At 42.1% G+C, this 26,747-nt stretch overlaps 1 protein-coding gene across 9 annotated transcripts in view; it reads left to right on the top strand.

The window, feature by feature from the left end:
• UNC13B (unc-13 homolog B) overlaps window positions 1-26,747 on the top strand; it is a 244,963-nt gene that overhangs the window by 196,771 nt on the left and 21,445 nt on the right. For 8 of the 9 annotated variants that reach the window (XM_059142422.1, XM_059142421.1, XM_059142424.1 and 5 more), the window contains 11 exons: window positions 8,552-8,598; window positions 11,242-11,320; window positions 13,546-13,620; window positions 14,101-14,320; window positions 17,690-17,917; window positions 18,517-18,658; window positions 20,851-21,020; window positions 21,485-21,600; window positions 21,925-22,088; window positions 24,685-24,835; window positions 26,414-26,482. In XM_059142422.1, coding sequence (XP_058998405.1) covers window positions 8,552-8,598; window positions 11,242-11,320; window positions 13,546-13,620; window positions 14,101-14,320; window positions 17,690-17,917; window positions 18,517-18,658; window positions 20,851-21,020; window positions 21,485-21,600; window positions 21,925-22,088; window positions 24,685-24,835; window positions 26,414-26,482 — 1,461 coding nt within the window. Of the gene's footprint in view, window positions 1-6,104; window positions 6,128-8,551; window positions 8,599-11,241; window positions 11,321-13,545; window positions 13,621-14,100; window positions 14,321-17,689; window positions 17,918-18,516; window positions 18,659-20,850; window positions 21,021-21,484; window positions 21,601-21,924; window positions 22,089-24,684; window positions 24,836-26,413; window positions 26,483-26,747 lie in introns of all 9 variants that reach the window. The other variant, XM_059142420.1, reaches the window with a different exon arrangement.

Here is a 26,747-nt window from a genome sequence, read left to right as displayed (position 1 = left end):
AGCAGTACTTCCTTACCAGCTTCTTAAGCATTGGTGGCAGTTGTTGTTAGGATGAGTACTCAGCACACTTGGTCTGGCTCTTCAACTTGCAAAATTCCCTTTCTAAGCTGATATCCTGGTGGGCAATGCAGGAACTTGTACCTGTGGTAAGCAGGTGGTGGCAGCAGCAGTGATAAATGAGACAAAGTAGGTTTTCTGAAGCACCAGTAAGAAAGCAAACCAGAATTCTGGGCCCTAGCCAAGATCAAGTCTGGTCTGTGGGCTGCAGAAGGAGTGGTAGAAGGGTGCTGGGTCTAGGCCTGACTCCCAACAGCATTCCATAGGGTAGGAAGAATAGAGCAAGGTAAGCACATAGGGTTAGCCTTTCACCCACAACAGTGCCACCCTAAGCTTTTATCAGTATATTTCAGTATTAGTAACAGTGGCTACTACTACAATGAAACATTTAAGAAATCAGCTTTCTTCACTGCTCTGCTTGAGGCCTCAGGGCCTAAGCTTACTAAGTAGCTTACCACTGATTTGAGTTCTTATTTTTTATCCTTTTTCTTCTGTTTCAGGGGGTGCATAGCATTGTTTTAAGTACTGTTACATGCATTGTATGAAAATTAAATTCTTTGATTTCTACGACTCTAGCAAAATTGCTTTTGCCAAGGCCATTGGATGACCACCATGTTGTCAAACTCCTGTTCCATTTTTAGTCCTCCTCTTAATCAACAACTTGACATAATTGATTACATTCTTCTTTTATTATAACAGCTTTATTGAGTTATAATTTACTAACAACAAAGTTCACCTTTAAAATCCCTTAAAAAGTATACAATTGAGTGTTTTTTAGTAGATTCATAGAATTATGCAGCCATCAAACTCCAGAACATTTCTATCACCCCAAAAAGAGACCCCTTAACTATTAGGTAATCCCCTTTGCTTCAAGCCTCTAGCAACCACTAATCTACTTTCTCTTGCTTTGGATTTGCCTGTTCTGGATGTTACATATAAATGGATTCATATGATATGTGGCCTTTTATGACTGGCTTCTTCCACTTAGCATGTCTTTAAGAGTCAGCCATGTTATAACATGTATCAATACTTCATTTCCTTTTGTTGTGGGATAATATTCCATCATATGGATATGCCATATTTTGTTTATCTATTCATTATTTGATGGGCATGGGTTTGTTGTTTACTACTTTCTGGCTATTATGAATGTTGCTGTTAACATTTGTGTAAAAGTTTTTGTGCAAACGTATGGTTACAGTTCTCTTGGGTATGTATTAGAAGGTGGAATTGCTGGGTAATATGTTTAACTCTAAGTTTAACATTTTTGAGGGATTTCCAGACTGTTTCCCAATGTGGTTGCACCATTTTACATTCCAGCCAGTAAGGCATGAAAGTCCTTATTTCTCCACATTCTTGCTAACACTTATTAGTGTCTGTATTTTTTATTATACCCATCCCAGTGGGTGTGAGTGGTATCTTATTGTGATTTGATTTGCATTTCCCTAGTGGCTAATGATGCTAAGCATCTTTTCATGTATGTATTGGCCATTTTTGTATTTTCTTTGGAGAAATGGCTACTCAAATTGAGTTGTCTTTTTGTTGTTGAGTTATAAAAGTTCTTTATATATTCTGGACATGTGCCTCTTATCACATATATGATTTGTAAATATTCCCCTCCAATCTTTGTGTTGTCATTTCACTTTCTTGATGGTGGTTTTTTTTTTTTTGAAGCATACATGTTTTATTAAAAATTTTTTATTGCCATAAATCATACATAATATAAAATTTATCATTTTAACCATTTTAAGTCTGTTCACATTGTTGTGCAGCCATCACCATTATCTAATATCCAGAACTTCTTCATGTTCCACAACTGAAACTCTCTACCTATTAAACTAACCCCACTCGCCCTCTCCCCAGCCTCTGGCAACCACATTCTACTTTCTGTCTCTTGTCAGTGTGATTGCTCTATGTACCTCATATAAGTGGAATCACACAATATTTGTTGTTTTGTGACTGGCCTGTTTTAGTTGGCGTAATATTTGTAATGGTTCTCAAGTTTCATCCATGTTGTAGCATGTGTCAGGATTTCCTTTTTAAGGCTGAATGGTATTCCTTTGTATGTATATATACCACACTTTGTTTATCCACTCATTTGTAGGTGGATACTTGGCTTTCTTCCCCCTTTTGGCTTTTGTGAATAATGCTGGTATGAACATCAATATATAAATATCTCTTTTGAATCCTTGCTTTCATTTCCTTTGGGTATTATAATTCTGCTAAAGTAGAATTGCCATATTGTTTTCTACAGTGGCTGCACCATTTTGCATTCCTACCAACAGTGCACAAATGTTCTAATTTTTCTACATCCTTGCCAGAAGTTGTTACTTCTCTCTCCCTTTTTTGTTTTTTGTAATAGCCATTATAATGGGTATGAAATAGAGTGCAAAATTTTAGATTTTGATGAAATTCAAGTTATCTGTTTTTCTTGTGTGGATTGTGTTTTTAGTTTCACAGGTAAGAAACCATTGTTGAACCCAAGATCACAAAAATTTACTCCTATGTTTTTTCTGAAATGTTTTCTAGTTTTAGCTCTTTTAGGTCTATGATCCCTATTGAGTTAATTTTTGTATATGGTGTGAGATGGGGCTGTAACTTCATTCCTATGCATATGGCTGTTCTACCACCATTTGTTAAAAAAGACTCTTGCAGTCTATACTTATGCCTCAGTTCCTGCTTTTTGAAACACTTTCTTCACTTGTCTTCTAGACCACCTCTCTGTATTTGTTCTACCCCAGTACTATTGACCATTCCTTTTTAGCCATCTTTTTTTTTTTTTTTTAAGATTTTATTTATTTGTGAGAGAGAAAGAGAGCACACAAGCAGGGGGAGCTGCAAGCAGAGGGAGAAGTGGGCTCCCAGTTGAGCAAGGAGTCAGATGTGGGACTCTATCCCAGGACCCTGAGATCATGACCTGAGTTGAAGGCAGATGCTTAGCTAACTGAACCACCCAGGTGTCTCCTTCTTAGCCATCTTTGCTGGTCTTTCCTCATCTTCCCAACCTGTAGCAACCCAGGATTCAGTCCCGATTTTTTCTTTTTATTCGGGCTCTTTATAGGGCTTTTTATTCTTCTTTTTTATTCAGGCTTTTTATTCTTCTTTTTATAGGGCTAAGTAACCTATTTCAATATCATGAGTTTCATAAGGATTCCCAGGTTTATATCTCTGGCCCAGACATCTTCCATGAACACCAGATGCTGGACAAACATAAGAAAACATTTTTTTCTTGTTAAGAGTCAAACTTTTTGTGCTTGCTAACTTCCTAAAATGCCTTAACATTTTTTTCACTCAGATTTAGTTTTCAGTTTAAGTGCAATGTATCTTACCTCAGGCTTTGTACTTGCTCTGGTTCTGACTAGAATATGTCTTTCCTAGAATCCAAATAACTTCTTGACTCATTTCGTTCAGGTCTCTGCTTAGATGTCACATTATCGATGAGGCCTCCCTGGTAACTTTTATAAAATTTTAATAGTGGGGTACCTGGGTGGCTTGGTTAAGCATCTGCATTCAGCTCAGGTCATAACCTCATGGTCCTGGGATCAAGCCCTGTGTCAGGCTCCCTGCTCAGATGGGCGTCTGTTTCTTCCTTTCCCTCTGCCCCTCCTCCTACTCATGCTCACTCTTCCTCTCTCTTGAATAAATAAAATATTTAAGTAAATAAAATCTTTTAATAAATAAAAAATAGTACTGTAATGTCACCATAGGGAGCTTTATCTTCCCCATCTTACCTGAATTTTGAAGCAGAGTCTCTGTCACAAGAGATACGGTATGTATATAGCTCTAGGTCATGGAACCAAATGCCCTGTTGTGAATTTTGGCTTTGCCCCTTGCTGTGACTTCAGGCAACTTTCTTAACCTCCCTGCTGATCTTTAGTTTAATCAACAAAAAAATGGAGATAATAATAGTATTTACCCAGTAGAGTTGTTGGGAGAAATAAATGAGCTTATTCAAACAAAATGACAGATACATTATAGTGTTAGCTACTATCATCACCTTTATCAGTTCAGTCATCAGCTCTTCCTCTAGAGTAGAAGCTTCTCAAGATCAGGGAGCTTGTTTCATTCCCTTTGCTTCATCACCAGCACTGAGAACAGTGCCTAGTGTGCAGTAGGTTCTCAATAAGTACTTGTTGAAGAAATGAATCCTCACTATAACCCTGGGAGGTAGCAGTCTTATCTGCTTTTTACGGATAAGGAAATGCAGGCTCAAATAAGTTTGAGTACCTCAAGTCTTTTGACTCCTAAGTACAATGAAGTTAAGATTGTTTTAATAATGAAGAAGTATGTCACTTCCTTATAAAATGTATTCTCCACAAGAATGCAATCATTTTTAGGGGTCAGGGATTTTTTTTTTTCTTGTCAGAGTGGGTGTTCTACAGATACATTGCACTTAAACTGAAAACTAAATCTGAGTGGAAAAATGTTAAGGCATTTTAGAAAGTTAGGACGCACAAAAAAGTTTGACTCTTAACAAGAAAAAGGTTTTCTTATGTTTGTCCAGTGGGTGGGACAAATTGAAGAGCTAGTACAGCAGTTCCTTGGGGTCTGAAAAATGGTACAGACTGTTAGCTAAGAGACCTGTGTTTTCTCTGGTGATGGGCAAAACACATGTTCTTAGAAGCTATTGTTTTCTAAGTCCTGAAAGTTTAGGTTCCTTTTGCTATATACAAATGCTAGGAAATGTGCTAAGTCCTCGGGCTACAAAAGTAAAATTATATATATACACGGACAGCCTTGTCAGCAGATTTTTATGCATTATGGGGAACTCTGGGAAGAATAGAAAGACACAACTTAACTTTGACATGATGTATAAGAGTGTATTTTTAAGATGGTGGAGATAGAGAGAAACCTTTCCAATTTGAATCACAGGTCAGTTAAAGTGTTCCTTGCCTTATTTTCTTTTTCAAAGAGAGCAGAGTACAGTAGGGGAGGTGGAAGTAGATGTAAAAGAGATATGGCCCCGTTCCAGCAAGTGTTTTTTGCATCTTACCCACATTTCTGTAGCTGCACTGTTTTGGAGGATTCCTATTCCTGAGTTCACTTTTCTGTCAAGTCAGGTGACCCGTTAGGCCATTAGAAATAACTGAAAAATTGGAAACTTATATATTAGTTTCTATGATTCTCCCTTTTACTTGTTATGTAATATCAGTGGGTCTTTAAAAGGGAGGGAAAAGAAAGTGAAGGGGAGCTGATCAGTCCAGGTGAATGAACTTGCTTTAGAGAAGGAAACCTATGGAGCTATCCATATGTCTCCTAACAGGTAATGTAGCCTGATGAGTAGAAGGAGTAATCTCTGGACTTTATCTTTCTCTACTGTGGCTTGCTAAGGTCCTTCTGGAAGCATCCATTTCCTTTGGAGTATTGTTCTGGATTTAATAGATATTCAGGCCTAGGGTTGCTATCATGGTTTTATCATCTAGATCTTGGTGACTCTATTAGGGCAGCGGCCAGGTGATGCCTCCAGCTATAGCCTTTAAGCATCCTGGTCCTAGCCTTAAATTCAGACCTTAACCTGTCCTAACTTAACTTGGGCTTTGGGAAGACGGGCCAGGGTTTGCTGGGCAAATGCATGGCCAAGCCTGTATGGTAAACTGGGAAATGGTTCAATTACCAGGACTTTGGGGCTTGAGGACTTACCGCAGATCCAGGGTGAGAGTACATATAGCTTCTGAGGAAGTAACTCATTTTGTGCTTACCCAGTTCAGACAGCCTGTCGGAGTAGCCCTTGGTAACAAAGCCTGGGCCCTGGTTTCCCAGACATTGCATGCAAGCCAGCTTGGAAAGGGGAAGTGGGTGACTGAAATCCCTAGGTAGACTTTGTCCTTTAGTATGAGTAGCCAGACAGGGACTGTTCTAAACTAAAAGGAGGGGCCAGCCAATACAGTATGTAGGGATTCTGGAAATTACAACTGGGCAGTTGTTCAGGGGACCTTTTACTTTCCTCCATGTCCCTTGAGATTTAGCTGGCATTTTCTTGGGGTTCCATGCTATGGGACTTAATCTACTAACCTTTCTGCTCTTTTTTCCTGCTCTTTCTCTCCTTGCAGAAGGAAAGCGAGGAGCCGTTCAGGTTGTGCCTCTGGCCCCTTGGGCCCTTTCTGTTGTCTATTTTCAACCCTTCTCTCCTGAGCACGGTGTGCATGTGTGTGCACATGTGTGTATGTGTGCGCGCCTGCACACACATGTATGATCTGTGCCCCTGACCTTTGGCTCCTGCAGATAGTCTTGTTTTTTTTTGAAAGCAGTTTGTAAGCATGCTCCATTCTCGTGTGCAGACATCCCTGGAGCACAGTGTGAGAATGTGTGTGCCAGCATGGTGCACATTCAATGTAGCATGTGTGTGCTTATACTTGTACTCAGTTTGACTACCCCAAACACTGATTGCCCCCCTCTTCTACTTTGCACAGTGTTTGTCCATTTTTTTGCTTGTTGCTGCAGGTTGGCATATGCTGTAAGCCCTGGCTGAGCCCAGCATGCATACACTTTGTATTTGGGAGGAGGAGTTGCTGTGGGCATTTTGTGCCTCTTGCCTGGGGTCCTAAGTGTGAATGTGCTTTGTGCTTCTGAAAAAGTTTCTTGGTTTCTCTGTGAGCACAAGGTTCTATAGACCTGTGATGTGGTTCCCTCATGCCACATGAATGCACAGCATAACTAATGCTTTGTGCCCGTAAGCACTGGTTCTTGAAGACAGGGAGGGTTTGCTGTTGCCTATGATTCCAGCCCTGGTGAACAATGAATCCTTCAAATGGGTGTGTGCACATGTTTTATCACCCTATGTGCAGGATCTATGATCACTGTGTGTTTCCTTCAGGCATAAGTTGTGTCTGTGAATATACCTGCTGTAGGTACTTTATTTGGATCTCCTCTTACTTTCAGTCCTCCTTCAGTCCCTCTGTGTGCATGCTCTATGCTTTGTCTGCAGACTTTAGCAGACCCTTTACCTCCTCTAAGCATAGGAAATGTGTATGATCTGAGCTCGTTGAACCTGGTTCCCAGAGACCTTTTGTGACTTGGTTTCCTTAAAGTCTGTGGTTTCTGGCAAACATCTAATTCTAGGCAGGAAATAAAAATCTGCTCAGTACAGTGGACTATTTTGGATTTGGGGATTTAGGGATTTGGGACTATTTGGGGATTTAGGAATAGAGCTACCCCTCAGAAGCAACCTTAGGAGAGGTATATCAACCACTTCTGGTTTCCTTTTGGGCTTGGTTCTCCTTTTGCCAGTATTATCCCACCCACAGAACCAGGGCAAGAGCCAGATAAGGTGAAATAGGTTCATGAAGGGCTACAGGCAACAGGCAGATAGGCTTTCTTAGAATACAGACAATCTGAGAAGGGTTCATCTTGAGCCTGCTGCTGACCCAGGGTAATTCTTACCCACTTTTACATCACCTGTGCCACGGCTGTCCTAACTCTCCCTTTTCTACTTTGTCTTGCCTAATTTTATCTGTAACTTCTCCCATCTGTGGCTCTCCCAAAACTTTACCCCCTGTACAAAGTTAAACACCTTACTTCTGCCTTCCCTGCTTTGGAGCCCTTTTGTTCCAGGATAGTTAGCTGGAGCTTAGGTATCAGGAATCAGGAAAGTTTTGGGGGGTGGAAGGGAACAAGGAAGGGGCGGGAAGCCCCAGACCTGCTAGCACTAGGTTTTTTGAGCCTAAACAACCTTTACCATTGGCTCTCTGGAGAGCTCTGAAAGTTCCAAAGCTTTGGAACTTTGCTCTGTACACTGCTTAAAGGATTTTTTTCTCTGGGTTTGTTTGTTCGTTTGCTTTAAAAACTATTTTCAAACTGTTTCTTCTTTGAATTGTTTGGTACCTCAGTTTTCAATTTCTCATTATAGAGCTCATAATGTCCACCAGAAGATAGAATCTAAGTATCAGATCTACCCTGGGTTCTCTTTATATATAGAGAGAGAGCTTATCAAATGTAGAATGTCTTTGAGTTAGGACTTCAAGGAACCTAAGCCAAGTCAAATCACAAGATGAAATGGAAATCTAGAAAGACCAAGTCACCACTCCGTGACAGCAAAGGGGACTTAGGAATATAACTAGAAGAAAATTCTATATGAAGTTGTCCTTTTGCTTAAGTGAGTGAGGTGAGGCCTGGAAGCCCCAAATGGACTTTTTTTTTTTTTTTTTTTTTGGCCTTGGCTTACTGTTATATATACCAGTGGATTGTGTGACGGGGGATGGAAGTTCTGATACCTCTCACACTCCCAGTGAACCTTAGCCTTGAGATCTCAGTGAGCTTGACTTTATATCCTTATTCACTGGGGAGAAGAGAGACAAAATAGTGCTCATTTCAACAACATTCTTGTTGTTCTGGCTGATCAGGGCACTGGTTTAGACATCAGTCTGGTTGTGTCACCACAGATTGTATGTAACCTACACTTCTCTGAGTTTCCTACTTTACTGCTCACTGCTTCACCAAAGAAAGATGACTGTCTACCATCTTTTCTAGGATCTAACTTTTTTCCTATTTCTTTTTAAAGATTCCGGATGATGGTCACTCCTCTTTGCCTCAGTGGCTCCCAGAAGGGTAAGTGATTCCCTACAAGGTTTCCTTGGATTTTACAGGCTTTCACTCAACTTCCAGCTTTTCCCCTGGGAAGCAGTAGAAAAAGCTTCCTCAGTTGGATCCTGGGGAAGAAGAGGCTCTGCTATACAGATTGGTTGGTTTTCTGGGGAGAGGAGAGAACTCTGCAGACTGATCCCTCAGAGACAGAAGAGAGAGCTTTATAGAGTGGTTCCCCTGGAGCAGGGAAAGGAGCTTTGGGGCTTCTCTATCCTTGCCTCTAGAATTTCTGATTCTTTGCATCTTAGTAATTATATACCTTTTAGGTAGAAGAAAGAGGAAACTAGAAAAATATCTACCTTTGACACAGTTCTTTTTTATTGCATTGTTTATAAGCATGGTTGATTAGATTACTCTCTGGGTTCAGCTGTTGTGAGTCACCTACTTATTCCATTCCACTCTAGTCAAGACATAAGTAGCATCCCTTATGAGCTCAGTGTGTTCTGTCTGTGCTTCTTGTTTGGGAGTCTCAGGCCCATGTGACTGCAGCAGAGAGTCATTTTAAGCTGCTCAACTGCTGCCTATAACTGACTGTTCTGAAGAGAGGAAAGAGTTTACCCCCCCCCCCAACCTCTTCCTACCCATTATTTCTCAGGATCTTCCTTTTCTCCTTGTTCCGTAAAGGCCTTCTGACATGAGAGTTCCCAGTGGATGCCTGCTCTTCATCATGACCATGGAAGAAATAAGAGCAGATCATAAAGTTTTCTACTGTGTGTTCACATGCTCCTTTTCCTTGTGATTTGTCCTTTTTAAATCAAGAGTTGGTTATTTGAATGAACTATCCTTTTTTCTGTTGTCTGAAGCCCATTTATGTTGTAAAAAGCATAAGTAGTACATACTGGAGTTTTTAGAATTAACTACAAACTGGTGGTACCAGGTGCTTTTTCTACAACCCTTCTTCAGGACATTAGCTTTCTCCTTCTAATGGTTGGAAAATACGTACGTGACAAACATATCTGAGCTATTTTTATTTTTAATTTTTAAAGCTATTTTAAAATGGGGCCGTACAGTAATTTTCTAAATGCCTCCCAGTTGTTGTCTTTTCTTTCCTTCAGCTTAGTCCTTGGAAGCTGTCATAGGTTTAGAACTTCCTTAGGTCTGGTAGTCTAATTGAAAGCAAAGTTCATTTCCTGTGTTTGGGAAGCTAGTTTATTAGGAATCAACATACCAAGTTGCGTGTTGCAGCTCTTGGCCTTGACCTAATTCATGGCTTCATTCTTTGCTTATATAGCTAGCTGGCAGTACCTATTTATTCTTCTGAACATCCCTTTTCAGACCAATTATGATACACCACCCAACTACCTTACCACCTTCCCTGTTTCCTTGTTTTCATTAAGGTTAAGTACATGAGTTCTTTTCACTGAGGCTCAGAATGACAGCTTCCAAAATGTCAGAGAAATTTTGTAGTTCATTCCTTTTATAGAATTGGAATCAAGGAAACAAGATGGGATCAGGAGGGAGACAAACCATAAGAGACTCTTAATCTCATGAAACAAATTGAGGGTTGCTGGGGATGAGCAGGTAGGGATAAGGTGGCTGGGTTATGGACACTGGGGAGAGTATGTGCTATGGTGAGTGCTGTGAAATGTGTTAAGCCTGATGATTCACAGACCTGTACCCCTGAGGCAAATAATACATTATATGGTAACTAAAGAAAAAAAAAAAGAATTGGCATCAAGACCCAAAGAGAGTAAGTAATTTTGGTGGAGGACATGTAGTGAATTAGAGTTGGGGATAAAATCCAGGTTATCGCATTGTGAGAGTGGTGTTCTAGGACATTCTCTTTATTTTTATTGTATGTAGTTTTGGAAGAAATGGCAAAGAACAACAAAATTAATAACAATAGAAAAGGCAAAGAAGTTTTAGAAATCTCCAGTTGCAATTCTTTTTTTTTTTTTTTTTCCCCTATTCCTTGTTAAGTATTCATAGGGCTAGGCCAGACTTTCAGAGTCATTCTGTTGTTTCCTTCTTGAATGGTCTCTTTTCCCCTCTAAGTGGCCTTTTGGAAGTCTTCTATCCCAACCTTCCCTGCTTCCACTTGGTTATGCAGGTTCCTCTTTCTGTGGAGACCCTTTTTCTTCAGGAGGCTTGGATGGACAGAAGAGGTGACTCTTTTACTCAGGATGGGGACGGTTATCTCCTGCATGTCATTAGCAGTCTTGCTTACTAATGCAGCAGCTCTTCTGTAGAGCCATTCCGATGGGCTCTGTTCTAGCATAGCCCTGGAAACCCTGATCTTAGGGGAGCAGTGTCTCTGACCTGAGTGTGGGGAGCAGCCCTCTTAACTACCAGTTCCCTCCTTGCATTATGGAGTACCAAGGGCCTTCAAATAAACAGAGGTTTCTTGAAGTGCTGTAATGGTATAAAAGAGCTCTCAATTTTTGGCCAGAACTATAGAAGGAGACTCAGAAGGGCACCCTCGGAGCAAATTCCATTGATCGTCATTCTATGACTTTATTTCTCTTGCTTTGTGTCTTCCTTACCCCTCTCGGGAACACATGGTAGAAATTTTCCTCTGGAGAGAGAGTGAGCAAGGAGAATAGAACACTGAATCTGCCAGTAATAAGGCAGGAGTGGAGGTCCTGACATATTTTCTTCTCTCCTCAGGCCAGCTGGAGGGCTCTATGGCATTGACAGCATGCCAGATCTACGCAGAAAGAAGCCACTGCCGCTTGTCAGTGATTTGGTGAGTGACTCTTTGCAAACTTAGGCTATAGGCTTGGGGTATCCCGCAATGGGCCTTGGCATGTTATTAGGACTGGTTATGGTCCATTTAGTGTCAGATATTGGACTGAAGATGTATCCATCTAAAGCTTTACTGAGATTTAGTGATGAGACTTTAGTTGGACCTGTTCTACCTTACTCCCTCATTAGAGTCCCAGGTTCTTCATTAGCTAAAACTCCGACCTGGAACTATAGCTTGGGCTCCAAAGTTGTCTTCTAGGTATCTCGTTCCTCTAGGTTTTTTTACAACCTTCTTTGATGACATGGAATGGAAGCTGCCTCTATAGAATAGAATAGAAGTGAATAGAACTGCCTAGCACTGAGATCATTTAGTTTAGTGTATAATGAGCATGACTGATGCTACTCCTTGGAGATCAAGTGACAGTCTCCTCCTAAGATAGATTTTTCTGGAGTATTTCTGTGTCCCTAATATTTAACTCAGTGTCAGTGTCTAGCACTGAGATATAATGATTAAAAAAAAAAATTGTGGAATTGAATTGAAACAAGCTTGGGAGTTAAAGCTGATCTCAGGACCTCCGGAATAACTGGAAGGTCCCACTTTGGGTCATGCTTCCTGAGGCAGGATCAACTCAGGATTTTCCATAGACTAGTGGGTAGTGTTGGTAGAGTGGGGCCCAGGCATTTCCAGAATCCTAGAGCTCTAAAGCTAGAAGTTCAGTAAGACTTGAACCCTTTTTCTTATTACTATCTTCTGTTCCTGTTTTCTTCCCCCTCCCCCATTCAGTCTATTTTGTTTTTCTATCCACTCCTTTTCCCATTTCTCCTTCATTCCCTGCTCTTCCCCCAAGTCCACCCCCCAGTTTCTCTGTCCCTAGTTAACTGAATGGAATTATCCTCTGCCATTTCTCTCTCTCTCTCTCTCTTTTTTTTCCCCTACTGCATGTGTATCTCTCTTTTCTATTTTTTTTCTTTATAATGTACGTCTTCACTTACCATCAAGCTGGTTGGATGAGGATAGGTTCTAAGGTCATCTCTACTTTACTACTTTCATGATCTTCCATCTCCTTTTTCTTGTCTTCCTACTTTTTCTCCACCTCTTCCTACCCCCATCTCTCTTGCACATCAGCTCCTCTTTGCTTAATTAATTGAATAACAATGTCTTAGTCATTTCCCGCTCCCATCCTCATCTTTTAACCTTGCCTATATTTCACTTTCTGGCATGACTCTTTCTTAGAGCAGAAGCTCTGGGCCCTGGACCCCTGGGTGCATTGAAGATAATTTCTAGTGGATAGAGGAAGAAGGGGTTAGGATGTTGTTCCCCACGTTGATTAGACTACATGGAAAAATCTCTCAGTTGCTTCTGCAAGTGTTTTCGTGCTCTTGGGGGTGGCTTTAACATCATGTTGTTCCTTTTCCTGCTGTCCTCTGCACAGGCTATGGTGAGTGACTCCAGAACCCCTTTCCATCCTTCGTAAGAATCCATATCGCAAACCACCTGGGCCCCTCCCAACTCTTTCCCCTGCTTAGGCTGATACTGTACCTCCTGTCTGCCCAATGGCCATTGCCTTAGGGAAACCATGAGCCTCTTCAGGGGCTGTTCCTAAAGCCTGGGCTTGGTAGATACATTAGGTTCCTCTACATGACAGCGTGGCTAGCAGAGCAGTCCCAGCTCTCAGGCTTAATCCCTGCCTTGACTGACTGATGTTACATTGCCCTTTCACTTCCCAAGTGTCCTGCTCATTTGGACTGCTGGCCTCTATAGCCACCTGCCTGGGATTGTGTGGGTGTGAGGTGGTACTCAGGGATAAAGGATAGCATGGCATCATTTGCAGTGATGGTTCTTAAATATGACTCTGACATAGTGTATTCTGTTCTTAATGACTATTTCCTATAGTAATTCTAAACTTGTCATTTTCCTTTGCCTTCCTATAAATGAGGGGTAGGAAAGCTACCAATAGGGAAGGAAAGAGAAACTCTTTGGATGATAGGTACTGTAAGAGAAGTGCCATTCTAATACTGTTAGAACAGTCCCGAGGGCCTTATGCTTTGGATCTTAACTTGGGACTCGTTACCTAGAACCCATGGGTAGTTCTTATGAATGGCAGTTCAATTAGAGAGAAGGTATTAAGTCAAGTAGTTAAGTCACTTTGGTCACTGAAACTCCCTTCCTAGGATTTTGCCAGCCTTTGGCAGTAGCCAAGGCTGACAGCAGGTCTTCTCTCACAGTCTTTGGTCCAGTCCCGGAAGGCAGGGATTACTTCTGCAATGGCTACACGCACGTCTCTCAAGGATGAAGAGCTGGTAAGTGACCCATGGGCTTCCATGAGTCCACAGGCCTAAAAACTGGTTATCATCTTTATAGCCATACTAACTGAGCATTCAAGAGTGTTGGGCACAACATCATTAATGAAACAGATAAAAAGCTTTGGTCTGAGTTTTCCACACTGGAAGAGGCAAGGGACCAGAACAGAGGTAAGACCAAGTCTCATGTTGGAGTACGTGACCAGTGAATTCAGGGTTTTATGGTGGGGCTAGCACCCTCTGTTTCCCTAGGAAGCTTGAATGCTGGGAAAAAGTTCAGATATAGCATTCAAGTCAGATATCTCTTAGATGACCAGGAGCACATGACATAGTGCGGCTTTTTCTTCCAGTCTTGGCCATCATATCTCCTTTATTGCCAGAGGAGAAACCAGCGTCTCTGTTATCCTGCAAGGATCTCAGTTCTGATATCTCTCAGCAGAGACTTAAAGTTTTTTGGGGGTGCTGGGGTGTGTCTTTCAGAAATCCCATGTGTATAAGAAAACTCTGCAGGCCTTAATCTACCCCATCTCGTGCACTACACCCCACAACTTTGAAGTCTGGACAGCCACTACCCCAACCTACTGCTATGAGTGTGAAGGTCTGCTTTGGGGCATCGCGCGGCAGGGCATGCGCTGCAGTGAGTGTGGAGTCAAGTGCCATGAGAAGTGCCAGGACCTGCTCAACGCCGACTGCCTACAGCGTGAGTGCCCCTGTGGTGAGGGGTGTGGAGCAGGGACAGCAGGGGCCTCTCCAAGATATTCTTTCAACAAAAAGCTAGGATGGCTAGACTGTGATTCCTCTGGTTTATCTGGTTGTGAAGCTCTTTCTTTTTCAGAGAAAGTAGGGTCCTGAGTCAAGGGGCACTACCTTTCCAAATAACAGGTCTTATAGTACTCTCTTAAGCACCTTTAGGAAAAAAATTTTTGAGCTTTCTGTGGCCCTCTGGCAGAACTGGATCTCTTCTGGGATTCAGATAATCCCAGAATCTGCTTGAGTAGTATACACACTGCAGTGGCCATATTGCTCAAATGACTAGAGCATGTTTCACTGGGGACCAAAACTAATGAGAGAGATTGTTCTATGAGCTTCCATGCCTCAGAGAAGAATCTCTTCAAGTATAGACCCTAGGAGCCAGGGAAGGCAGCATTTTTTCCTTGATTATAGATGTAGCTTTTAGAGACAGTGCCAGGAAGAGAATTGTCAGATGGATCAGGCAGAGGTCCCAGAGGAGAGTGTGCCAAACTCCCAAGACCCTGAATAAATATATGATTTGTGGTGCCATCATGGAGTGGGGTGAACAGGAGCAGGAAAAGCAACAAGTTTCTGTCAAAGGAGTTGGTAGCCCTCCAAGTTCTTGCTCCTTGCTCTGCTTCTGCAGGACTTGTACCACTGTGACTAGACCTCAGGAGGAGCAGGGGTTAGGGATATGAGAGAGTATTTTCTTGCCCCTCCAGGTCTTGCATGTGTTACTCAGAGCCAAGCCATAGCAATGAAAGCCTCAAGGATTGCTGGGAGGAGAAAGGAAGATTACCTTTAGACTCATAAGCACTTGATTATCCCAAGGAAAGATAATGTGACATAAATGGTGCCCAGAGAGAGGCCTCAAAGAATTGTTCCTTTAAAATGTCTTTCTGTGAAGAGCCCTAAATTGGTGCCTGTGGCATGGCTACAGCAAAGTCAGTGGAAGAGATGGGGCCCTGAAAAGACTGAATATGAATGCTGGTGATGACTTTGCCCAAATCCATTATAAGGGGTTTACAACAAGCACAGGTGCCAGCAGACTCTTGCTTTAATTGCTGAGAACTAACAGCCAGACAGACTGCATAGGCGGCTTGATGGAAATCTTCTGAAATGCTGCTCTGTAGCAAGGGTATCTACCTTTTTCTCAAGGGCCTTCTAGAGGTCCCAATTCAAGGAGGTGGCAGTGTATGGGATATGCTAGCTAAATGGAAAGACTAGGATGCAGCCCAGGTCATTTTTCATTTATCAGAAAATATCTTTTGCCTAAGGCTTCTGTGAAGCTTAGAGTGGAATGAAATGCCCTACTGTGGGCCTCCTGTGACAGAAGATCCACTTGCCATCTTTCCAGGGTTAGGGTGCAGATGTTGGCCTTAATTTTTGCTCCAGGTTTTATAGAAAAGGCCTAGGCCTTTGGAAAGTAGAGCGAGGTAAGAGCAGTCTGCAGGGCCAGTAAAAGAGGGCCTTTCTGACAAGCCCATTTGGTGAAATACATCAGAGGAGTCTGTTTTGCCACAATACTTAAGGTAGTAGGGAAAACCTGCTAGCCTCTGAAATGAGCTGTCTGGGGTCAGAGCTGGTGAAGATGGCCCTCACCATCTCTGCCGGGGTAGTAGTGATGCTGATAACAATAAAAGTGACCATTTATTTGAGTTCCTGCTAGGTGTCAGGCTCTGGGCCAGATGCTTTATATATGCCAACATAAAGCTTCTTATAATCCCGAGAGTTAAGTGCCATTTTCTTAGAAGAAACTGGTTTACCCAGCTAGGAGTTGTTAGGTCCGTTATTAAACCAAACGAGACTGAGACAAAGTGAAAGTTATTTAAAGCTTTATTTTATGACAAGTATTAGAAGTCAGGCTGATCGGCCATGGGGAATGAGACTGAAACAAGTTAAAGTTATGCAAAGCTTTGTTCTATGCCAAGCATTAGAAGTTAGACTGACCGGCCAGGGCCGTTCTCCAAAGAGAGTGACCACCCCCAGCTTACAGGCTCAAGAATTGACTGACTGACTGGTCAGGGTCGCCTCTGAAGAGAGTGACCCCTCCGCATCTTACAGACTACCTTTTTTTTTTTTTTTAAAGATTTTATTTATTTATTTGACAGAGAGAGATCACAAGTAGGCAGAGAGGCAGGCAGAGAGAGAGGAAGGGAAGCAGGCTCCCTGCTTAGCAGAGAGCCCGATGCGGGACTCGATCCCAGCACCCCGAGATCATGACCTGAGCCGAAGGCAGCGGCTTAACCCACTGAGCCACCCAGGCGCCCCCAGACTACCTTTTATAGAGCAAAAGTCTGGCCACACATAGGTGGCCAATGAGATTGTAGTCATGTTAGGTCACACGCAGGTGGCCAATTGAATTACAATTTACTCTATAATAGCTGTTTGACCTAACCTATTACTCTGGTCAGAATTGGTGCTCAAGGTTGGCACCCAAACAGCAGGGTTTACATTCTTTGGTGTTAGGGGAAAAGTATGTGTGTTTCTTACTGATTGGATGTCTCCACCTGGCCCAACTTCTCCTTGTATTCTGGGCTCTGTTACCAGGAACTGGCCGACCTGGCCTTGTATTCTGGGCTCTGTTATTAGGAACTAGCTGACCATATTTTACTGGTTTCCCAGACTTGCTTCTAAGTAAGTTTCTCTGGGGGAAGGGGGGCAGGGTCAGTTTAAGTTTTACTGCACAAACAACAAAATGGCTTTTAACCAAGATGGAGTCACTCTGGCTAAATAGGTCCTTAACAGGAGTGGTGGAGTGAGGGTTTGAACCCAACTTTGTCTCATTCTAAAGGGTTATCATACTACAGTATTTTCTGAGATTAAAGGCATTAGAGTCCTGAGGCAGAATCCAGTGTGTGCGGTGAAGAACTCTGAGATCTGTATCATGGCTTGGAAGTTGGATGAGATTGGTGGAGTTGTCATGTGCACCCACCTACTCTCCCTGATAACTGAGATACCCATTGGTGGTATTTTGGCCTTAAACTTGAAAGGTACCTCTCAACCACCATGTGGGGTAGAAGAGAGACCAGGCCAACTTCAGGCTAAGCGACACTTTTTTGTTTCTTTCCTTTTTTTGATGAAAAATTCAACATATATCTAAATGGAATAGTATAATAAATCCCCATAATAATTATCAAGTTTTTGAGCTTAAATTCCACTAGTCAGGCAATAAACTTCAGCAGGTCCCATACTGATTAGCTTTTCTTAGAGCCATCCCAGTCTTAAGCTTCTTCTACTTCTCAGTGATCTCTCCCAGGCTCCATTCCTCAGCTTTACCCTTGGTCTGGTGGGTGGCCTATGGTTACCTTACTTTTTGTCTCTGGCCATTCTTCAGGGGCTGCAGAAAAGAGTTCTAAACATGGAGCTGAGGACCGGACCCAGAATATAATCATGGCCATGAAGGACCGCATGAAGATCCGAGAGCGGAATAAGCCAGAGATCTTTGAGGTTATCCGAGATGTCTTTACTGTGAGCAAAGTTGCCCATGTGCAACAGATGAAAACAGTGAAGCAGAGTGTACTGGATGGCACCTCCAAATGGTCGGCCAAAATTACCATCACTGGTGAGTATGCAAAAGTTTGAGAGGACAGGAAGGCCTACGCTGTGGGGAGAAACCTGGAGGAAGAAGCATCCTGAATTTGAGGGAGCAGTGGGCTAGAGAGAAAGAGGATAGAATTGAGGGAGAAGGGAGGGACTTTCTCTTCTAGACCATGGTGCTATCAGATACTGGGAGAGCAAGTCCAGCACCTACAAGTGATAGGAATGATAATGAAGGATTTGATAGCAATCTGATGTTATATACTTAGTTAACAGTCTCATATTGTAAGAGCTAGGGGTGGGGGAAACAGAATAGGTAGGAGATCAGGGAATAGTTAAACTAGTGTTTTACTAGGTAGACGGGTGTGGCTGAACCATGTATATATCAATAGAGGGATAAGTGGTGAGTTAGGGCTCTGGTGAGCAGGTGGGATTCTTGGGCCAACCTTTGAGAGGAAGACTGGTGGCCCAGGACTAAGCATAGATGGGGAAGATTGAGATTAGCGTTCCCTTGCAAGGAGAAGATAGAGACTGCTCTAAGATGGAGAACATATGAGTGGTGCTGGAAGACTTTGGATTTCTGGAGCATACTCTAAAGCCTTCTCCTCTGTAATTGGGTTGCAGTGGTGTGTGCCCAGGGCCTACAAGCCAAGGACAAGACAGGATCCAGTGACCCTTACGTGACTGTGCAAGTGGGCAAAACCAAGAAGCGTACCAAGACTATTTTTGGGAACCTGAATCCTGTTTGGGAAGAGAAGTTTCATTTGTAAGTCACGGGGCTTTGTCTTACCTGGGACTGTATGTGCTTTAGAAGCAGCATTAAATACTATTATTCTTGGGTGGACCCTAAGAGGATGGGGCAGAGGCACTGGAGAAAACTCATTTCTCACAGGCTTTAGTTGGGCAACAGCCATTTATTTCCTGGGTTTCTCTCATGGACTGTTATATCAGGGTTACCTTATCCAGGCCCTGTCTTAACTAGGGCTATTAAAGGGGACCCTGGGCACTCCATACTGCTTTTTCTAGAGTTAGAAAGATTTTCCTACTGCTCAGTGACAAAACCAGGGACTGACCACCCTATTGTGTACCTCTCAGCCTTGCCATCCTGCCAAGGAAGGATTAGACTCTTCTGGAGAGTTAGGAAGGAATGCCCATGCCCCACAACTGGGTAATTCTGGCTTGAAGATGGAAATCTGGAGTCGGGAGAAGTTTCCATTTCCCTTAAAAGGCCCTGTTTTTTTTTCCTGCTTCAGCTCCTACACCTACTCCTTTTTCCATTGTCACTTTCTTATAGACTATTTCTTAAGATAGTAAGGGATGGTTGTTGAAAAATTGCAAGCTCTAATCTAGGACATGGGATAATGTTTGGAGAATCTGGATGCTTTGTCACACCCCTAAGACCAAGGACCAGGACTTAAGAGTCTGAATTAGCTAAGCAGGCTGGTTATGTAGAGACCTTCTTCTGTTGGCTCCTGAGAGAACTCATGTGAGGGATTGGGGCCTAGTACAATTGGCTTTCAGTCCAGAGGCAATAGTTACTGGGGGGAGCATCTATTTCTTTGAGAATCTGAGTGGTTCCTGCTTGAATTCTGTTTATTCTAAATTAATTCTAAATGAACTGACTCTGTAGTCAATTTGCTGCTTTTATCCATTTAGTAAATACATTCTTTTTTAAAATTTTTTTTAAATTTTTTATTAACATATTATTATTAGCCCCAGGGGTATAGGTCTGTGAATCGCCAGGTTTGCACACTTCTCAGTACTCACCATAGTACATACCTTCCCCAATGTCCATAACCCCACCACCCTCTCCCTCCTCCCCTCCCCCCAGCAACCCCCAGTTTGTTTGTGAGATTAAGAGTCTCTTACGGTTTGTCTCCCTCCCGATCCCATCTTGTTTCATTTATTCTTTTCCTACCCCCCAAACCCCCCACTTTGCCTCTCAACTTCCTCATATCAGGGAGATCATATTAGCAAATACATTCTTAAGCCCCTATTCTATACACAACACTGGAGATGATACTGTGTGTATAAAATGTATAAGACATGGGGCACCTGGGTAGCTCATTGGTTAAGCATCCGCCTTCAGCTCAGGTCATGATTCCAGGGTCCTGGGATTGAGCCCCATTTCAGGCTCCCTGCTCAGCGGGGAGTCTGCTTCTCCCTCTCAGCCTGTCCCTCCTCCTGCTTGTTCTCTCTCTCTGTCTTTCTAATAAATAAATAAAATCTTAAAAAATGAAATATGTAAGACAATTCCTGCCTTCGAGAAGCTCTTTGTTGATTTGTCTATTTTTCAGTAGACCAGCAGTTATACTATAGTATTTTAATGAAATGTGCAAAGATATTATGAGAATACAGAGGGAAAAAAGCAGCAAATTCTATCAAGTACAAGTATGAGGCAGTAGGACCCAGTAAGCACCTGTGAGGGAAGGAGAACATGGGAGGGTACCTGGCCAAACTACCTTTTCCAAAGGAAACATCATAGAGAAAAATGACAATTCAACTGTATTTGAAGTTCAGCAAACACATACTTACATAGATGGGTAGCTGGATGGAAAGCTAAGCAGATATGACCAGGTGGACATATCATGAACATTAGCACCTTTACTGACTCTGGGAAGGGAAGTAGCAGTTGCTTCCTAGGGCTCTGTGACATTTGTCCACCTGTTGATGTTGTCAATGACAGCTGCACAGAAATTCAGAATTGTCCCTAATTATTCTTCCCCTCTCACCCTTCTTTGTGTTAAAGGAATAAGGACTGGATAATGGTATGTAGAGCCTTCCAGGCTGACTAGGATAGTTTGACTCACTTGGAACTTTAGTACCAGTTTCCTGACTCCTTATCTTCCTTTGCAGGGCCTCAAGTACAGTTGATGGAGCTTTGGAAGGAAATTGGAAGTACTAGGAATGGGTGCTGCTTGGTTGGTCCCTAACAGGTTTTGCCTATTTCTCTCACAGCGAGTGCCACAACTCTTCTGACCGCATTAAGGTACGTGTATGGGATGAGGATGATGACATCAAGTCAAGAGTAAAGCAGCGGCTGAAGCGAGAATCCGATGATTTCCTTGGTCAAACCATTATAGAGGTTCGGACACTGAGCGGCGAGATGGATGTCTGGTACAACTTGGGTAAGGAAACAAGACCAGAGAAAGTTGCTGAGAAGGGACAGCATGAGTGGAAAATCTAGGGAAAAGCCTATCTACTAAAACCACCATTCAGTCCCTGAAGCATTCCTCTATACAGAGTCTGCCTTACCTGCAGAGAACTGATCATTAGTAGAGATGGGGGACAGAAGTGTGGAAGTGGCTGGAACTCACTCTGGCTGGACATTCTTCAGATTCCAGAAGGCCCTTTAATCCTCATGCTCACCTCTAATGGCTTTAGCTCCTGGTTCTCTTAATGGCATAAGAGAATTTCTGTGGGGGAATATTTGGGGTATTTATAGACGATGTGGTTGCTGGAGTAAGTTCACCCTATTAGGTGAACCATTGGTTGGATCAGTCCTCTTTTTCCTTGGGTTAAACTGGGATGGGGGATGTCTGTGTTCTCTGTAGTTGCATTGGTGTCAATCTCCGTCTTCTTTTATTCCTAGAGAAGAGGACAGATAAATCAGCTGTCTCAGGGGCTATCCGACTACAAATCAGTGTGGAAATCAAGGGGGAGGAGAAGGTAGCACCATATCATGTGCAGTATACGTGTCTCCATGAGGTGAGCCAGTCCTTTGTAGGGTGGGGTATCAGAAAGCTGTGCTGGGAAGGGCCCTTGACAGTAAATGGGATTGCTGGGTGTTTGAAGATCTGAGCCCTCTTTTTTATTCACTGTGCTACCCTAGACAGCCCAAGTAATAGTCCCAGCCTTAGTTTTCTTTCACTAATGTAAGAGCAGCCTACTGGGGCCACATGAGAAATTAGTAATGACTTGAAAGACAGAATTTCTTTGGAACTTTATTCACATTCGCCTGGACTTTACCACCAGTTTTTGGTTTTGTTTTTAATACATATGTAACTCTTTCCTTTGCTCTGTCTCCTGCAGAACCTTTTCCATTACCTCACAGACATTCAGGGTAGTGGAGGAGTCCTGATCCCTGAGGCTCGAGGAGACGATGCATGGAAGGTGTACTTTGATGAGACTGCCCAAGAAATTGTGGATGAATTTGCCATGCGCTATGGCATCGAGTCCATATATCAGGCCATGACGTGAGGCTCTCCTGGGGCTTTGGGAAGTGGCTGCTAACTCTCGGGGAGGCTAATGAAGGCACACAGAGAGGGCGAACAGGTCCTTAGTGGGGTAGTATGCAGTGATTTGTTGATCTCCTTCCTGAGCTTAGGTGAGGTGGGTCTTTGCCCCAAGGCAAAGAAAATATATGTAAAAAGGGAGTATGTTTATCCAGAATTCAGGGAGAAGATATTTATCTGTCTCCCCGACAGTTCAGAGATAAGAAGGGCAAAGGACATAAGAGGATATGCCAGGACAAACTTGCCCAAACATCACAGGCCTGAGGAGATACCACATGTGTTCTTACGTATATGTGTGTGATGGACAAGCTTTCATAGATTAGCCTGGATATCAGAGAGGTCACTAATTTATAGGGAAAGCCACTGTGTCTGGGGTTGACCAAGACTCCTATGCTGGAAATTTTTGCTTACTATGAGAAGAGGTTTTGTTTGTATATTAGCAAGACTGCCACTAGAGCTGTGCTCAGGAAGCAGCCCCAGGTAAACAGAGGGTAACTGTTGCCCTGGATGTGCTTCATTTATTCTAAAAACTTTTATCAAGTTCCTTTTAGGTGTCACATGTTGTGCTAGGAGCTGAGAACACAAAGATGAATAAGATGGGACCTCTGTGCTTGGGGAATTGAGTCTAGTAGCAAAGAAAGACCATTAAACAAACAATTACAATATAAATGGTAGAAGTAATAACAGGGTATTATGAGAGAATCAAAATTTTAGGGGAGGCATGTGAGGGAAGCCATTAAAGACTTGACACTTGAACTGAGCCTTGAAATACAGGAAAGGTAGAGGAGCATTTCCAGTAAGGCATGTGCTAGGGTGTTGAGATGCAGCCAACCATAGACTGTTCAAGGAATTACAAGAAGTTCGTTATAGATGGAATGAAGAAATATGGTGAGGAATGAGCTTTGAGAATGCCTCCCTACAATTCTTACTCTGTTCATTCTTCCTCTATGATCTCATCCAAACCTATGACCTTAACCACTACTTATGGTCTAGGGACTCCCAATTTCTTTTTCCAGATCACACCTTTTCCTGAATTTCAGATCCATTGTCAGCTGCTTCCTCAGTATGGCTAAATTCCAAATCAACATCATCTCCACCAAATATATGATATCTTCCTGTATTTCCTATTTTAGTAAGTGGAACAATTTTCTAGGCAGGTGTTCACACAAATTTAGGAGTCAGCCTAAACTTTTCTTTCATAATTACTATTGCCCCTTTAACTCCCAACATCCAAACTCTGAAACCTGGATTCGTATCTCCTTAAAATGTTTTTAACCCATCACTTGTACTATAACACAATAATAATGAATACAATAACAACTCCCTTGTGCATTTCCTTATATCCCAGGCACTGGTCTACGCACTTTATGAATTTTAACTCATTTAATTCTCATATTAACCCTGTGAGGGGGTATCATTATCTTTCTCATTTTATAGGTAAGAAAACAGGCATAGAGAAGCTTAAGAAATTTATCCAAAGTCACTGAGTAAATGGTGGAGCTGAGATTCAAACACAACCTTGCTGTAGAATCAGTATTCTTAACCATTTCTCTGTTCCATTTAGTGCTTCATTGCTTCTTTTTTGAATGATTGTCGTTAACTCTGCAACTGCTCTTTCTGTCCTTGTCTCATCTCTCTCCAAGCCTTCTTTTCCAATTTATCATCAAAGGGAGCTTTCTGAAAAACGAGTCTGATCACATTGTGCCTTCATGTTAAAATTTACCATGGTGGGGCGCCTAGGTGGCTCAATGGCTTAAGCCTCTGCCTTCAGCTCAGGTCATGATTTCAGGGTCCTGGGATCTAGCCCCGCATCAGGCTCTCTGCTCAGCAAAGACCCTGCTTCCCCCTCTCTCTCTGCCTGCCTTTCTGCCTACTTGTGATCTCTCTTTCTGTCAAATAAATAAATAAAATCTTTCTTAAAAAAATTTACCATATAGAGGATAAACTCTCCTGTTTATCTGTAAAATATAAAATATCTTTATCTATATCTATCTATGAAATAGTTCTGTTAACTATTTTATGCTTACTTCTCCTCTCTCATTTCTTGGTATTCCCCTATCAAATACCCGAACAGTGGCCATAACTGAGGTTTCCCAAATGAATCAGTCTCTCTGATATGTATTTGTCTTTTGCAATGCAATTTTCCTTTGCCTGCACACTTCTCCATTTGACTAATTCCTACTAATCCTTTAAGTCTTGGTTCAATCAACTCTTCTTTGAGAAGCCTTATTCTAATCCCTTCCAGCCCCCAACCATTCTGATTGAGGTGATCTTCTTGTGTTTTTCTACTTCTAGATTTTGCCTAGGATGCCTTGGCTTATTGACTTTCTAACACTTGCTTTCTCTGCCAGACTATCACATCTTTGTATTCGAGCACATAGCACAGGCCCTGGCACATGGTAGGCGTTCATTAATGTATATTTGAGTGAATCAATTATGAAGATCCTTGTATGCCAAGGTTATTGGAAGCTTCATACACACCAATGAGCTCTTTTAATTACTTGGTTTTTGCTGCAAGCCCTGAAGAGTCTTTGAGGCTGAGGATGCTATTTTTCAGGCACTTTGCATGTTTGTCATCCAAGTACATGTGTCCTGGTGTGCCTGCAGTGATGAGCACCTTACTGGCCAACATCAATGCTTATTATGCCCACACAACTGCCTCCACCAATGTTTCTGCATCTGATCGCTTTGCAGCCTCCAACTTTGGGGTGAGTGTGATGTAAAAACATATCTACTCAGTTGTTATCAGTTAATAAAATTTGATTTTTCCCAGTAGGTACTATAGAGTTATTTTATATGCCTAAAATTCAGAGAGGGGACACTTAGATAGATGTACTTGTTTCCTTGTGAATGTGTAGACTATGCTAGTAGACTCCTCCTTATTTCATTATGGATAGATAGACTTACTAATGGACTCTCCTCAGACATGGATAAATGAGAGAAAGTGGAATAGCATCACTATGGTTTCAGAGGTACCACCTCGGCTCAGGCAGAACCTCTCTAGGCCAAGAACTTGGTTGAGTCATCATGTTCCTTCATTCTGCAAGTCCACAAGTAGACTTTTCTTAACCTTGTATTGTTTCTCTCTCTTACCCACTCAAGCTCATATGAGACTGATGTCTAAGTGAAGATACCAGTATATTCCTGAGCCTTTCCCTTTTCTAGTGTTTGGACTGTTTATCCTATCCAGGATATGCCCTTTCCTGGTTTTAAGTTACTTGAGAAGTTGAATCTTTATTCAGAATGTCACCTGACATAAGTTCAGTGTAAACTAGATGCAATATCTTTGACCAACCACAAAGATTACCTCTTTAGGAATAACAGTGCTGATACTCCCAAATCTACTGGGTCTCTGAGCCCTGTTTTTTGGGAGTAACCACCTTCCCTTATTTTGATAGAGTCTTTTTGTAGATGAATTAACATCATTGATTAAGCCACTCAAATATGAGTTTCATTATCTCATCCCATTTTATATATTTACATAAGACCTAATGATCTGTCATATAATCAGTATATGAATTCCAGGAGTGCTATACCAACAGCCTATAGGCATGTGATTCCACATTTAATTATACCTTTTCTATAAAAATCAACTAACAAAATAGTGTGGTGAGTGTGGGTGTTATGTAATACTGATGAATCACGGACCTGTACCCCTAAAACAATACATTTTATGTTAAGTGAAAAAAAATAATAATAATATAAAAATAGTGTCATGTTATTTATCTTAACATTAAAAAAGTATAAACTAAGGAAAATGATGTGGAACATGGTTGAAAGAGAAGCGTTCTCAGGTCTGCTTGATCACCTTCCAAATGAATCACTGTTTCTCCCTCTTATCATTACTGGTAGACAGTGGCTATTTAATTGTTAAGAGCTGCCTGAAGGTAAGTCAGGAGACCACAAACTCAGGAACAATTTGGAGAATGTGTTTTGAGTTTCCTCTTATTTGACTAAGAGAAGTTGGAGTCCCAAAGGAATGGAGATGCATGAGTCATCTCCCGTTGACTCTTATATAGAAAGAGCAGTTTCTCTCCTGGGGACTTCCTGTCCCCTTGCCAGTATGAAAAGATTCCCCAGTTTGAGACAGAGCCGCTAAGAGAGGGAACAGGGGCCACCTATCCCAGTCCTCTGTTACATTGTTCTTTCTTCTCATGGGCAGGGATGAGATAGGATGTGTCCCTAAACCAATGTCTCCTCCTCACCCAGGGATGGTTCTGTTTCTGCTACAGTCTAGGGAACTCAGATTATTTCTCTCTTCCCTGTTATTTGTTTCCTACCTTCAGAAAGAGAGATTTGTAAAACTACTGGACCAGTTGCACAACTCACTGAGGATTGACCTCTCTACCTACAGGGTGAGTGAAGACAGGACTGTGAGATGGAATAACAGATAATATCAAGCTCTGTCTAAACAAACCATAGTCCAATCTTGGCTATAGAGATTAAAGGCAAGGAAAATTGGTCCCTGTCATCACACCTACATACAGGGCCAGTGGCACTGACATCTGTGATTCTCCAAACTACAAAGACCATGCTGTTGTAAATAGCAGGTGTGGCATTTTTTTTTTTTTTTTTATATGCAGTTGGCTCTCCAACCATACTGATGTCACTCTGTCAGAC

Source organism: Mustela lutreola, chromosome 12 (genome assembly GCF_030435805.1).
Source record: "Mustela lutreola isolate mMusLut2 chromosome 12, mMusLut2.pri, whole genome shotgun sequence".
NCBI classification, from domain to species: domain Eukaryota; kingdom Metazoa; phylum Chordata; class Mammalia; order Carnivora; family Mustelidae; genus Mustela; species Mustela lutreola.
This window is presented reverse-complemented; position numbering and strand designations above follow the sequence as displayed.